General features: G+C 54.8%; 1 protein-coding gene across 10 annotated transcripts; it reads left to right on the top strand.

Moving 5' to 3' along the window:
• The first annotated feature begins 230 nt into the window (after positions 1 to 230).
• MIIP (migration and invasion inhibitory protein) lies at positions 231 to 14,530 on the top strand. Of its 10 annotated transcripts, XR_012426002.1 has the most exons (12): positions 231 to 283; positions 1,259 to 1,516; positions 2,096 to 2,287; positions 2,541 to 2,885; positions 3,272 to 3,356; positions 11,501 to 11,609; positions 11,691 to 11,749; positions 12,256 to 12,385; positions 12,523 to 12,619; positions 12,890 to 13,029; positions 13,753 to 13,887; positions 14,222 to 14,530. XR_012426002.1 is itself a non-coding variant. In XM_065529815.2 (11 exons), the coding sequence occupies exons 2-11, from the start codon at positions 1,472 to 1,474 to the stop codon at positions 14,291 to 14,293; spliced, it is 1,269 nt and encodes a 422-aa protein (XP_065385887.1). In that variant the 5' UTR covers positions 231 to 283; positions 1,259 to 1,471; the 3' UTR covers positions 14,294 to 14,530. The 10 variants fall into 10 exon arrangements, 7 of the variants coding, with proteins under 7 accessions (XP_065385887.1, XP_065385892.1, XP_065385899.1 ...); XR_012426003.1 differs by lacking the exon at positions 1,259 to 1,516; XR_012426004.1 differs by lacking the exon at positions 1,259 to 1,516 and having other exon boundaries at positions 2,093 to 2,287.
• Positions 14,531 to 14,796: the final 266 nt, after the last annotated feature.

Genomic DNA, 14,796 nt, shown 5'->3' with positions numbered 1-14,796 from the left:
CAATCGGAGTCCGCCCTTCCGGGGCCCGCCCCCTTCCAGGAATCGACCTCCGGACCGGCCTCGAAAATGGACCAACCGGTGTAGTTCCGCTCTTGGTCCCGCCCCCATGTTGAAACTGCCGCTTCGGATCGCGGAGTAACGCTAGCCAGGCGTCCCGGCCCTGCCCCTCACCTGACCAATCAGGACGGCCGGCGGAGGCCCAGCCCCCAGCCGGCGACCCGGGGCGGTTCAGGCGGCGGCGGCGGCGGCGGCGGCGGCGGCGCGAATTGGAGGATTCTGCCGGGTGAGTGAGGGGAGGCGGCACTGAGGTGGAGCGGAAGGGCTCTGCAGCAGGTCCCACGTGCATTCCCGCGAGGGGCTCGGGGGCTGCAGTGGAAAAGAAGGGGAGGCTGCGTCTGCCCCTGCCGGGGTCCCGCCTCGGCGTCCGCCCGCTGGGCCTCTGTTACTTCTGCGGCCCTGGTGTTTCTGGAGCGTCGCTTTCCCGGTGCCTCTGCTCAGTGTTTCCTTTCCAAAGCGCGACCGGGGCCAGGGGAAGGCAAGGCCAGCTGTGCCCTTTGACCCTGTGCGAAAGCGGCGACCCTCTGATACAGGGGTGTGGCCCAGAGCTACTTGGTCAGTTAGGGGTGGGGGCCGGGATCTTTGTCCTACGAATCAAGCAGTTGGCCCCCCTTGACTGCATCTCCGTGCCCCCCAGCCCTGTGGGGTCATATACGTGTGGGAGGGTCCCTGGGTAGTAGGCTTCTTTCTGCTCCAGACCTTGCACCCGGTGATCCTGAGGATACTTGGAGGTGGGGGGCAAGGGCTGGGAGGAGGAGGCGGAGTTTTCCCAGGCTCCCCCACACTTCCAGGGAAAGGCTTTCCAAGAAACCTGAACTCATCTATCCTGGAGTCAAATTTGGTTCAGATCTTGCCTCTTGCTAGCTGTGTGACTTGAGGCAAATTGCTTAACTTCTCTGAGCTTTGGTTTCTTCATTTGTAAAAAGAAATTGAAGGAGGAAGGGAGGGCAGGAAAGGAGGAAGAATCCCTTTTGAAGCCTGGTTTGTATTGGGTTCACCAGTTATAAAGCACGGTTGTCCAAACCACTGCTTAGGAGGTGGAGGCTGCAGTGAGCCTGGAAAAAAAGGAAGCATGACCTTGCCCCAGCCATTTTGGTAATAATAGACGTTTATTGAATGCTTACTATGTACCACTGTAAGCACTGTATTAAGTAAGCATTGTGCTAAGTACTTTGTTTTTTGTATTTTGTGTGTGTGTCAGTCTTGCTTTCACCCAGGCTGGAGTGCAATAGTGTGATCTCTGCCCACTGCAACCTCTGCCTCCCAGGTTCAAGCGATTCTCCTGCCTCAGCAGCCTCCTGAGTAGCTGGGATTACAGGCACCCACCACCATGCCTAGCGAATTGTTTTGTTGTTGTTGTTGTTGTTGTTGTTTTTGAGATGGAGTCTCACCCCATCACACAGGCTGGAGTGCAATGGCGCGATCTCGGCTCTCCACAACCTCCGCCTCCCAGGTTCAGGTGATTCTCCTGCCTCAGCCTCCCGAGTAGCTGGGATTACAGGCGGGTGTCACCACGCCCGGCTAATTTTTGTATTTTTAGTAGCAACAGGGCCTCTCGCCATGTTGGCTAGGCTTGCCTCAAACTCCTGACCTCAAGTGATCTTCTGCCTCAGCCTCCCAAAGTGCTGGGATTACAGACGTGAGCCACTTGGCCTGTTTTTTGTATTTTTGTTTTTGTTTTTTTTTTTTTTACAGTGATGTGACCATGGCTCACTGCAGCCTGGGCCTTCTGGGCTAAAGCGATCCTCGAGTAGCTGGGGCCACAGACGAGTGCCACCACGGCTAGCTAATTAAAAAAAAATTTTTTTTTTTTTTTGTAGAAAAAAATGTGTCTACAAATGTTGCCCAGGCTTAACATGCTTTCTTTAATTCTAACAACAATCGTATGAGGTAGGTACTGTTGTCTTCCAGCAGATGAGGAAACTGAGGCACAGATAACTCACCTGAGGCAGTACAGTTAAAAAGTGTCAAATGGGGGTCTCTGGCACCACAGGGCACCCTACTGAGCCCCGTGTCCTGCTCTCTTGACTTCAAGTAGAAGAGCTGGGGCAGGAACCCAGCCCTGAGGACATCCTGTGGCCCAGGGGCAAGTGACACCTGCTGCAGGAGGCCCAGGATGGTGGAGGCTGAGGACCTGGCGCAGCTGCGGCTGCTCAACCTGGAGCTCCTGAGGCAGCTGTGGGTGGGGCAGGATGCTGTGCGGCGGTCAGTGACCAGGGCAGCCTTAGAGGTACGTGCCTGCCTTGGGAACCCCAGAGGAAGTGGCTACCTGACCTCAGGCCAGCATCCAGGCTTCTGGGCTCATCTTGTTCAACACCCCCATTTTACTGATGATGGGATATTGAGGGCTGGGGAGGGAAGAGACTGGCCTTGGTCACTGCTGAGGCCAGAGCAGGATGAGGACACAGGCCTTGGTACCTGGCGTAGGACCCGTGGGTATGTTCTGACAGCCACTCCCTGGGTGACCCCGCCCCTCTCTCCAGTCAAGCCTGGAATCCAGCAGCTACAATTCAGAGACTTCATTGACCCCAGAGACGTCCTCAACTTCCTTGAGCACCTCCTGCCCACGGGGCCGGTGTCCTGTGTGGAGCTCACCAGATGCCTGCCGAGGGGACCCCCGTGATGTGGCCAGATCGGGGGTGGCCTCTCTCCCACCTGCCAAATGCCAGCACCAGGAGTCCCTGGGCCGACCGAGACCCCACTCAGCACCCTCCCTGGGCACCTCAAGCCTAAGGGACCCAGAGCCCTCAGCGGGGCTAGGTGATCCAGGACCCCAGGAGGCACAGCCCCCGAGGTCCATCCTGGCTCAACAGAGCAAGCTGTCCAAGGTAATGTGGGAGAGCGGGACATCTGCTGATGGGAGGAGCTTCCTTGGGCCTCAGTTTCCCTATCTGACACATGTGCTTGTGGGCAGCCTCCCTTGCAGAACAAGAGGCTCCTGGGAGATACTGTGAGTTGGGTCTGGCTCAGCCTAAATGCTCGCTAAGCGGTAGCTGTGAGTTTCTCAGCACTTTGAGAAGAGGCCAGGCTTTGTTCACAGCCACACATAAAGTGGGGTCAAACATTTCCCTTCTTGCTCTTGTGACCTTTGCTGAGCCCTGGGCTCCAAGTCAGGGTGTAAGTTGAGACACAGTCTCTCTGTCCCTCGAGGTGTGGCTTCCTCTGGGCCAGGCCTCCTGGCTTAGTCCTTGCCCGTCTGTGCTTCCCTCCTCAGCCCAGGGTGACCTTCTCTGAGGAGTCTGCAGTTCCTGAGAGGAGCTGGCGCCTCAGGCCATACCTGGGCTATGACTGGATTGCAGGTAAGGCCTGCTGCTACCCGCCCGGCACACACTTGGCCTGGGAGTGGGAGGTGGAGGCCTGGGCTCCTCCATGCTCCTATCTCAGCCTCCACCCGGTGCTGTTGCTTGTTTCTCTGATGACCGTGCCATCCTCCTTGGGGAGCACCCAATTTTTTTTTTTTTTTTGAGACGGAGTCTTACTCTGTTACCCAGGCTGGAGTGCAGTAGTGCAATGTTGGCTCACAGCAACCTCCACCTCCCAGGTTCAAGTGATTCTCGTCCCTCGGCCTCCCGAGTAGCTGGGATTATAGGCGAGCACCACCACGCCTGGCTAATTTTTTGTGTTTTTAGTAGAGATGGTGTTTCCCCATCTTGGCCAGGCTGGTCTCAAACTACAGAGCTCAAGATATCCACCTACGTTGGACTCCCAAAGTGCTGGGATTACAGGAGTGAGCCACCGCCCCCCACAGCCACCTTTTTTGTTTTGTTTTGTTTTGTTTATTTGTTTTGTTTTGTTGTTTATTTATTTATTTATTTATTTATTTATTTATTTATTTTTGAGATAGAGTCTTGCTCTGTCGCTCAGGCTGGAGTGCAATGGCGTGATCTCGGCTCACTGCAAGCTCTGCCTCCCGGATTCATGCCATTCTCCTGCCCCAACCTCCTAAGTAGCTGGGACTACAGGCACCCGCCACCATGCCCGGCTAATTTTTTTGTATTTTTTTTTTTAGTAGAGACGGGGTTTGACCGTGTTAGCCAGGATTGTCTCATTTCCTGACCTCGTGATCTGCCCGCCTCGGCCTCCTGACCTCATGATCTGCCCACCTCAGCCTCCCAAAGTGCTAGGATTACAGGCATGAGCCACTGGGCTGGCCTATTTATTTATTTATTTATTTATTTATTTTGAGACAGAGTTTTACTCTCGTTGCCCAGGCTGGAGTGCAATGGTGTGATCTTGGCTTACTGCAACCTCTGCCTCCCAGGTTCAAGCGATTCTCCTGCCTCAGCCTCCCAAGTAGCTGGGATTACAGGTATGCGCCACCACGCCCAGCTCATTTTTGTATCTGTAATAGAGATGGGGTTTTACCATGTTGGCCAGGCTGCCCTTGAACTTCTGACCTCAGGTGATCTGCCCACTTCAGCCTTCCAAAGTGCTGGGATTACAGGCATGAACCACCATGCCTGGCCTTTTTTTTTTTTTTTTTTTTTTTTTGCTTTTTAAGAGAAGACAGGCCAGGCACAGAGAAGTTAAATAACTTGCCTGAGGCAGTACAGTTAAAGAGTGTCAAATGGGGTTCTCTGGCACCACAGGGCGCCCGGTAATCCCAGCACTTTGGGAGGCTGAGGCAGGTGGATCACGAGGTCAGGAGTTCGAGACCAGCTTGACCAACATGGTCAAACCCCGTATCTACTAAAAATACAATAATTAACTGGGCGTGGTGGTCTGGGCCTGTAATCCCAGCTACTTGGGAGGCTGAGGCAAGAGAATCGCTTAAACCCGGGATGCGGAGGTTGCAGCGAGCCGAGATCGCGCCATTGCACTCCAGCTAGGGTGACAGAGCAAGACTCCGTCTCCAAAAAACAAACAAACAAAAAAAATGAGACGAGCAGTAGTGAGAAGAAGGGGGAAAGAGTAGAACAAAGAGTTTGGTCTGTCACTGACTGTGAGTAATCAATTGCGATAACTCACTACCTTCACACCAGCCTCTGAGCACCTTCTGAGCCATGTCTGCTCTCTCAACCTCTGGCACAGAGACGGTGCATCTGTTGAATGAATGAATGAGTCTCAGCTGCCCTATGTTTGAACATTGGTTATTTGCCAGGCCTCTGCACAACTCCATACCAATGCCAGCTCTTTTCACGCTACTGTCCAGCTCTCCCCAACAGCAACTTCAGCTGCCTTCTGGCTGGTTTCCTCCTGGCCTATATCCCATTGTCCTTTGCGCTTGTGCGTGTGTGTGTGTTTGTGTGTGTGTTTGTGTGTTTGTGTAAATACATAACATAAAATTTACCACTGTAGCATTTTTTTTTTTTTTTGAGGCGGAGTTTCACTCTTGTTGCCCAGGCTGGAGCGCAGTGGCACGATCTCGGCTCACCACAACCTCCGCCTCCCAGGTTCAAGCGATTCTCCTGCCTCAGCCTCCCTAGTAGCTGGGATTATAGGCATGTGCCACCAGGCCCAGAGACGGGGTTTCTCCATGTTGGTCAGGCTGGTCTCGAGCTCCCGACCTCAGGTGATCCATCCGCCTCGGCCTCCCAAAGTGCTGGGATTACAGGCGTGAGCCACTGCACCCGGCCTAGCATTTTTTTTTTTTTTTTTTTTGAGATGAGGTCTGACTCTTGTTGCCCAGGCTAGAGTGCAATGGCGTGGTCTCCGCTCACTGCAACCTCCGCCTCCTGGGTTCAGGCGATTCTCCTGCCTCAGCCTCCGAGTAGCTGGGATTACAGGTACCTGCCACCACGCCTGGCTAATTTTTTTTTTTTTTTTTTTTTTTTTTGGTTTGAGACAGAGTCTTGCTCTGTCACCCAGGCTGGAGTGCAGTGGCCAGATCTCGGCTCACTGCAAGCTCTGCCTTCTGGGTTTACGCCATTCTCCTGCCTCAGCCTCCCGAGTAGCTGGGATTACAGGCATCTGCCACCACGTCTGGCTAATGTTTTGTATTTTTAGTAGAGATGGGGTTTCACTGTGTTAGCCATTATGGTCTCGATCTCCTGACCTTGTGACCCGCCTGCCTCAGCCTCCCAAAGTGCTGGGATTACAGGCGTGAGCCACCGTGTGCTGCCTAATTTTTGTATTTTTAATAGAGACAGGGTTTCACCATGTTGGCCAGGTTGGTCTCGAACTGACCTCAGGCGATCCACCCACCTCAGCCTCCCAAGTGCTGGAATTACAGGTGTGAGCCACCACGCCCAGCCACCTGTAGCATTTTTTAAGTGGACTGTTAAGTGGCATCAAGTATGTCCACACTGTTGAGCTATCATTACTACCATCCGTCTCCACAATTTTTCATCTTCCCAAAAACCTCTCTCCCCATTAAATAATTACTCCTATTCCCCCTCCCTCCAGCCCTGGACAGTCACCATTCTACTTTCTGTCCGTATGAATTTGACTCCTCTAGGAACCTTATATAAGTGAAATCATACAGCATTTGTTCTTTTGTACTGGCTTTTTTTATTTAACATAATGGCCTCAAGATTTATTCATGTTGTAGTGTGTGTCAGAATTCCCTTTCTTTTATTTATTTATTTTTTTGTTTTGTTTTGAGACAGAGTCGCACTGTATCGCCCAGGCTAGAGTGCAGTGGTGTGATCTCGGCTCACTGCAACCTTCACCTCCTGGGTTGGAATGGTTCTTGTGCCTCAGCCTCCCGAGTAGCAGGGATTACAGGTGTGCGCCACCACACCCAGCTAATTTTTGTATTTTCAGTAGAGATGGGGTTTCACTATGTTGGCCAGGCTGGTCTCGAACTGCTGCAGTCAAGTGATTCTCCTGCCTTGGCCTCCCAAAGTGCGGGGATTACAGGTGTGAGCTGCTGTGCCTGGCTGGAATTCCCTTCCTTTTTAGGGCTGAGTGACATTCCGTTGTGTGTAGATACCACATATTGTTTATCCATTCATTCATGGATGGACACTTGGGTGGTTTCCATCTCTTGACTGTTGGGAATAATGCTGCCAGGGACGTGGTTGTGCACTGTCATTTTTGACATAGCAGCCAAAGGATGTTTTTAAACATGGAAATCAGATCATATCACTCCCCTGCTCAAAACTCCCCATGGACTTTTCCCAGCACTTACTGTAAAATCCAAAATCCCATTCTAGACTTACGAGGCATGATCTGGCCTCTACTGGCCCCATGATGATGTGACCTCCTGTCTTTCTTTCTTCTAGCCTTGCGGCCTCCTCTTTTTTTTTTTGAGATGGAGTCTTGCTCTGTTGCCCAGAGTCAAGTCCAGTGGTGTGATTTCTGCTCACTGCAACCTGCGCTTCCTTGGTTTAAGCGATTCTCCTTCCTCAGCCTCCCAGGTAGCTGGGATTACAGGCATCTACTACCATGCTCGGCTAATTTTTGTGTTTTTAGTAGAGACGGGGTTTCACCATGTTGGCCAGGCTGGTCTTGAACTCTTGACCTCAGGTGATCCGTCCACCTCGGCCTCCCAAAGTGCTGGGATTACACGCATAATGGGGTGACCACAGGCGTGGCAGGACCAGAAAGGAGGCCACGGCCAGGCATGGTGGCTCACACTTGTAATCCCAGCAATTTGGGAGGCCGAGGTGGGCGTATCACTTGAGGTCAGGAGTTTGAGACCAGCCTGGCCATCATGGTGAAACCCTGTCTCTACTAAAAATACAAAAACTAGCTGGGTGTGGTGGTGGGCATCTGTAATTCCAGCTACTCAGGAGGCTGAGGCAGGAGAATTGTTTGAATCCAGGAAGTGGAGGTTGCAGTGAGCAGAGATCAAGCCACTGCACTCCAGCCTGGGTGACAAAGTGAGATTCTGTCTCAAAAAACAAAGACAGGTGCATTGTGGAGTTGCTGGGAGCAAGTGGTGGCGGGGACACAGGCCCTGCACTTGAGTACTTCCTGAACTCTCAGCTCACTGCCCTCCTTCCTGGTTCTGGGAAAATGGAGGCGTCTGTCCCAATGCCTGCTCTTGGTCCATGCGCTCTGCTTCCCTGCCTTGCCCAAGGTGACCGTCCACGCTGCCACCTGGGCCCTGGCCCTGCTGCAGCGTGCTCCGCCCCTCTGCTTCTGGCTCCTCCAGGGTTTGCTTCCTGTGATCCTCTCTCTCTCTGTCCTGCATCCTCATCCTGCCCCTCAACATGAACATGAACATGAACATGCAGGAAGCATTCTGGGAGCTGGTTGTATCTCATGCTCCCTGCACCAGGCACTGCTCCAAGCTCTGCTCCCTGTTCCTCCCGCTGACTCCTTTGCCCTTCACAATAAGCTTATTAGGTAGGCGCCACCATGGTGCCCATTCACAGATGGGAAGGCTGAGGCCAGGTGAGACAGCATCTTACCAGCGGCTCACATCCAGTCGGGGTAAAGCCGCACCTGTTATTTCTCATCCCGATGCCACATTTCTACCTTTAGCCCACATTTGCTTCCAGTGACTGCCTATTGTCTCGATAACAAAACTTCCTCTTCAAAAGGGCTGTCTAGCCTCATTGCCTTTAATTTCTCTCCACTACTATTTTTTTTTGAGATGGAGTCTCACTTTTTCACCCAGGCTGGAGTGCAGTGGAGTGATCTCGGCCCACTGCAACCTCTGCCTCCTAGGTTCAAGTGATTCTCATGTCTCAGCCACCTAAGTAGCTGGGACTACAGGCATGTGCCACTACGCTCAGCTAATTTTTGTATTTTTAGCCAGAGACAGGGTTTCGCCATCTTGGCCAGTCTGGTCTGGAACTCCCGATGTCAAGTGATCTGTCTGCCTTGGCCTTCCAAAGTGCTGGGATTACAGACATGAGCCACTGTGTCCAGCCTCCACTACTGTTTCTTAAATCAGGCTTCAGCTCCCAGCATTTCATCAACGTGGCCCTCCGTTGGGTCATCAGTGGCCTCCGTGGTGCCAACTCCCCAGCTGAGCCCTCATCCACACCTTCCTTACCTTTGAGCAGCAGGGGACACGGTGGTCACTCCCTCCCTAAAGCACTTTCTCCCCTAGACTTCTAGCCCCATGCTTCCTGGCTCTACCCCATCTCTGTTGGTGCTCCTTCCCAGGCTCCCGGGGAAGGAAAGGTCCTTGTTCTGACCACTACACCCCTAGGCCTGGGACTCAGTCTTCTGACTCCTCTCTGTCTTCCCTCTTCCCTCTATGATCTCCCAAGTGCTGAGGCATTTGACACTTCCTCTACTTCTCCATTTTGTATCTCTAGCCCACATCTCTCCTCCGAATTCCAGGCTTGTATATCCCGCTGTCTTCTCCACATCACCATGAAGTTTTTAACCTTCTGTCCGAAATCAGGGTCCTCATTTCCACGCCATCTGCTGTGCTCCTCCTGCAGTCTTTCCTGTCTCCACAAATGGCAACTCCACATACTAAATAGGTCAGGCCATTACCTTGGGATCGACCCTAATTCCCCCCTCCTTTTCACACCATCCTCATCTAGTCCATTAGCACATCCTGTTGACCCTGCCTTCAACATACTTTTAGAATCCGATTATAGATGCTGCTGGATTTACCATATAGCTACATCCTGATACACCCAACGTAAGTTGAAAATACTGTTTAGTCAAAAAGGCATATAAGGCCAGGCGCGGTGGCTCACACCTGTAATCCCAACACTTTGGGAGGCTGAGGCGGGCGGATCACTTGAGGTCAGGAGTTCAAGACCACCCTGGCCAGCATACTGAAATCCCATCTCCACTGAAAGTACAAAAATTAATTGAGTGTGGTAGCACCCGCCTGTAATCCCAGCTGCTCGGGAGGCTGAGGCAGGAGAATCGCTGCAACCCCGGAGGCGGAGGTTGCAGTGAGCCGAGATCACGCTACCACACTTCAGCCTGGGCAGCAAAAAAAAAAAATAACCAAACCAAAACAAAAAGGCATTTAATACACCTAACCTACCAAACATTCTAGCTTAGCTGAGCCTACCTTAAATGTGCGCAGAACACTGACATTAGCCTACAGTTGGGCAAAATGACCTAACACAAGCCTTTTTTATAATGAAGTGTTGAATGTCTCATGTAACTTACTGATGTTCTGAATGTGATCACTTTTGTGCCATTGTAAAGTTGATAAATCATAACTTGAAAAATTCTGGCCAGGTGTGGCAGTGGCTCACGCCTGTAATCCGAGCACTTTGGGAGGCCAAGGCAGGTGGATCAGGCCAGGAGTTTGAGAACAGCCTGGCCAAGATGGTGGAACCCCTTCTCTACTAAAAATACAAAAATTTAGCTGGGCGTGGTGGCGCATGCCTATAATTCCAGCTACGTAGGTGGCTGAGACATGAGAATCTCTTGAACCTGGGAGGCAGAGGTTGCAGTGAGGTGAGATCGCTCCACTACACTCCAGCCTGGGCAACACAGTGAGATTCTCTCTCAAAAAAGTAAGAAAAGAAACATCCTAAGTCGAATCATGCTGAGTTGGGGGCTGCCCCTGCCTGTCCCCAGCTGAATCCTAACTGATGCCTCTACTTCCCCTCACCTTGAAGCAGCCAGAGGAGGAGTCCTGTAAAAATATATGGCCTATGTGATTGTGTTCCTCCTGGTCCCCAAACCCTCCTTGGGCTTCTTAACCTCATCTCCTCCACCCTTACTCCCTTCCTGCCACTTTCCCCTCCTGGCTGTTCCTCAGCTGAACCACACATGCGCCCACCCTTTGCGCTTGCTCTTTCATCTGCCTGTGATGTCCTTCCTGGGAGGTCTCTGTGGCCCTTCCGTGTCTCTGCTCAGGGTCGTCACTCGGAGAGGCCTTCCCTGGCATGGCTGCCCTGCCATACTAGGCTCTGACCCTGCTCTCTTGCTTTCTGGCAGATGTCACCATTCAGTCTTGTCTCACGGATTTTTTTTGGTGGCTAGTTCATCTCTTGCCACCTTACAGTGTAAGACTCATTAAGGCCGGGGGCTTTGTCTATCTAGTTCCTGGCACATGAAACAGCATCTAGCCCTGTCATAAGGTCTCTGTTGGCCGGGCGCGGTGGCTCACGCCTGTAATCCCAGCACTTTGGGAGGCTGAGACGGGCGGATCACGAGGTCGGGAGATCGAGACCATCCTGGCTAACACGGTGAAACCCCGTCTCTACTAAAAAATACAAAAAACTAGCCGGGCGAGGTGGCGGGCGCCTGTAGTCGCAGCTACTCGGGAGGCCGAGGCAGGAGAATGGCGTGAACCCGGGGGGCAGAGCTTGCAGTGAGCTGAGATCCGGCCACTGCACTCCAGCCTGGGCGACAGAGCGAGACTCCGTCTCAAAAAAAAAAAAAAGGTCTCTGTCGATATTTTTCCCATGGATGGTTGGCTATGCATCAGGGTAGACAGACACTGAAACCAACCAACAGTCCCAGTGACTGGAGGGGCCCTCCTGGCCTGTTTGAGGCACAGTAGGGGTGAAGCAGGTGGCCTGGGGTGCCGGGCTGATCGTCTCTCCAAGCCTTGGCCGGTGGCCACACAGCAGCCCCCAGCCCCTCTCCCGTCAGCTGCCTGGTGCTTTGCCCACACCAGGGTCTCTGGACACCAGCTCTTCAATCGCCAGCCAGCCTGAGGCCTTCTTCTCGAAGCTGCAGGAGTTTCGGGAAACCAACAAGGAGGAGTGTATCTGTAGCCATCCTGAGTGAGCAGGGGTGGGCAAGGGTGGGCGAGGGTGGCTGAGCGGCTCTATCCCCCGGCCTGCTCATCCCCCTCGCCCTCTCAGACCCCAGGTCCTAGGCCTGCGTGACAGCAGTGGCAGCGGTGTGGAGGAAGACCATGAATGTGAGTGCGGGCCCTTGGCTAGGCCACTGAGTAGTCCAGCCTCGCGCTGCCCTGGCCTCCCCTGCCACAGAGCGGTTCTATTTGAGGTTTGGGGCCTGGGGAGGCCCCTGAGGTGTTGAGACTCATGGAGGGAGGCTTGCAGTCTGGACAGGGTGGCCAAGCCCTGGTAGGGGTAGGGTGAGCTAAGACCTGGCCTCCGAATTAGGGGCTGCCCTGCGTGGCCCCATCCCAACCTTCCCAGCAGCGCCTCTGTGCTGGTGGGACTCCATCCCAGCTCCTGAGAGCCCCGGGAGGATGTCCCTCCCCACCCCTTAGGGCGTGGGCCCCAGGTTCTGGGAGGAAAGGGGTTAGAAGGAAATGGGCCAACTTGCTTCCCAGAGGATTGGCAGCCTGTGTGATTGGGGGCCGCTGGGGGCAGCACCGGGCCTGGGGACCTGGGGACCTGGGGACCTGGGGACCTGGGTTCCTGGCTCAGGGGGAGCTGCGGCTTCTCATGGGCCTCGCAGGCGTGTACTGTTACCGTGTCAACCGGCGCCTGTTCCCCGTGCCTGTGGATCCCGGCACCCCCTGCCGCCTGTGTAGGACACCACGAGACCAGCAGGGCCCTGGGACCCTGGCGCAGCCGGCGCAGGTCAGGTGAGTGACCAGAGTATTGGGACACCTGTGGGGACAGAGCCTGAACCACTGGTTTTAAGCGAGTAAAGATGGGCCTGGGCGTGGGCCCCCAACCGCCGGGAGGCTCCTCAGGGGTCCCCCACTGCACCCCTGTGCAGGGTGAGCATCCCGCTGTCCATCCTGGAACCCCCGCACCGGTACCGCATCCACCGGCGGAAGAGCTTTGACGCCTCCGACACACTGGCCCTGCCCCGGGTGAGCAGCCACGTGGGGCTGGATAGTGATGAGGGCGGGGCTGGCTCAGACTGGCCCAGGTCCCCAGGGAGGGTCACAGAGCAAGGCTGGGCTCGACAGTGGTGAGCACCCAAGTCTCTGGAGCACAGGCTGGGCCTCTTCCATCACCCACAGCTGTCCCTAAGGGAGGTAGGACCCCCGCTCCACTTACCCCGGGGCTTCCAGGGTGGTCTGCCTGTAGGCTGGCATGAAATGAACGGACCCTGTTTATTGCGCTTTTGTGTACTGCAGGCATAGTCCTTAGGGGGCTTCTCTCAGGGAGCCCCCACAGCAGCCAGGAGGGCAGGCACTGCTGTACCCCCACCCTGCAGGTGGGGAGACCGAAGCGGAGTGGCAGGCGCCTTGCTGGAGGAGCTGGGATTTGAACCTAGGTCTCTGTGCTTCTTTTTTTTTTTTTTTTTTGAGACCGAGTTTTGTTCTTACTGCCCAGGCTGGAGTGCAGTGGCACAATCTTGGCTCACTGCAGCCTCCACCTGTAGTCCCAGCTACTTGGGAGGCTGAGGTGGGAGGATCACTTGAACCCGGGAGGCAGAGGCTTCACTGAGCCGAGATCTCACCACTGCACTGCAGCCTGGATGACAGAGTGAGACTCCATCTCAAAAAAAAAAAAGAAAAAAAGTCCTTTCCTGTGTCTCCAGGTCAGGATGGGGGCCCAGTGGCAACTCCGCCTGACTCCTAAATCGAGAGTAGGGCAGCTGGGGTCAGAGGAGGAGAAGGATACAGAGGAAAGTCAGTTTGCTGGTCCATGAAATGGACATAACAGCGCCATCCTCAGGGATGTTGGTGGCGAGGTGGGGCTGGTCAGTGAAGCAATCCATGCGGGCGCTTGGAGAGCCCACAGCAGGAAGCGCCCTGTGAGTGTCACTGTCACCATCCTGTCCTCCTCCTATTTCAGCTCTTAGGGCCCCAGCGATGGCTGGATCTGCCAGGATAAGGAAGGAGAGACCTGGGGTAATCTTGTGGGTAGACACAGGCCCTGCCCTGGTGGGGGCCTCCTTCCTAATGGGGGGCACAGTCCCTCCCTGATGGGGGTCTGCCCAGACAGCGGGGAGCCTATCCCAGGCCGGGCACCTTTAACACCTTGCCTTCCACAGCACTGCCTGCTGGGCTGGGACGTTTTCCCTCCGAAGTCTGAGAAAAGCTCAGCCCCCAAGAACCTGGACCTCTGGTCCTCTGTCTCCGCTGAGGTCCAGCACCAGAAGCTGTCAGGCACCAGCCCTTTTCGCCTGGTATGGCCCAGATCACATCCTAGCCTGGGGTGCCCCCCAGAGGGACAAAGACCTTGGAGCAGGCCTGGGGACTGCAGAGCCCCCTGGGGGGTAGGATTGGGCTGGGGAGGATAGAGCCTGGGGGTGTCCCTCTGCAGGGGTCCAGCCCTCTGGCCCTGACCCTAGCCATCCCCCGGAACTCCTCCGCTCCCTGCCGCCTGCCCTGCTCCACCCAGGAAGGCCACCCTGACTGCAAGATCCAGGAGGGAATGTGGCTGGAACTGGAGATGACCTGTCCCTTTCAAGTGGCCCCCCTGAAACTTCCCTCTTCCCCATCCACGCCTTGCCAATGCAGGTGCCGCCCCCCACCCCGATCTGGTCAGTGCCCCAGGTCCCTCGGCCCCACGTCCCACGGCAGAAGCCTTGAGGACTGACTCCTGGAGGAGGACAGCATTCCCGCCGCCTCCAGCCTCTCACCTCTGGCAGGCGCACCCAGGAGATGGAAGCCCCTGCCTGCCCCGCTCAGGCCCGGCTGTCCTAGGTTGGGCAGGTGGGTGGGCCCAGGCTTGTCTGCTGCCTGGGTTCCAGAGAGGAAGGACCCTGGGGTGGAGGGTGAGGGATTCTGTGGAAATTTTAAAATAAAGCTCAGTGCTCTGCAGCTCAAGTCCCACGTGTGCTGGTTCCATCCTGCTCATGCACTTGGGGCCCAGAAGGCACTCTGGCCTCTCAGCCTGCCCTCCTGGCACCTGCAGAAGGAAGACATTGCGACCACCGGGACTGGGCAGTGTGCGTGCGTCACCATGAGGGTGGCTCCTTCCGCACATCCCCAGCTCTGGGTAGTGGCCTCCACCAGATGGGGGAGGGGGGTCCCCAAGGCAGACTGGGCCAAGGTTATTAAAAAGTCATTTCAGGCTGGGCACGGTGGCTTAC

This window comes from Macaca fascicularis, chromosome 1 (genome assembly GCF_037993035.2).
Source record: "Macaca fascicularis isolate 582-1 chromosome 1, T2T-MFA8v1.1".
NCBI classification, from domain to species: Eukaryota; Metazoa; Chordata; class Mammalia; order Primates; family Cercopithecidae; genus Macaca; species Macaca fascicularis.
The sequence above is the reverse complement of the archived record's forward strand: the minus strand, read 5'-3'. Positions and strand labels throughout refer to the sequence as shown.

Excerpts from the sequence above, each read along its gene's own strand:
- MIIP (XM_065529815.2), top strand. The coding sequence starts at position 1,472 with ATGGCGCGATCTCGGCTCTCCACAACCTCCGCCTCCCAGGTTCAG. Across the intron at positions 12,620-13,752 it reads ACACACTGGCCCTGCCCCGG|CACTGCCTGCTGGGCTGGGA; the intron begins GTGAGCAGCCAC and ends TGCCTTCCACAG. Across the intron at positions 13,888-14,221 it reads GCACCAGCCCTTTTCGCCTG|GTGCCGCCCCCCACCCCGAT; the intron begins GTATGGCCCAGA and ends TTGCCAATGCAG.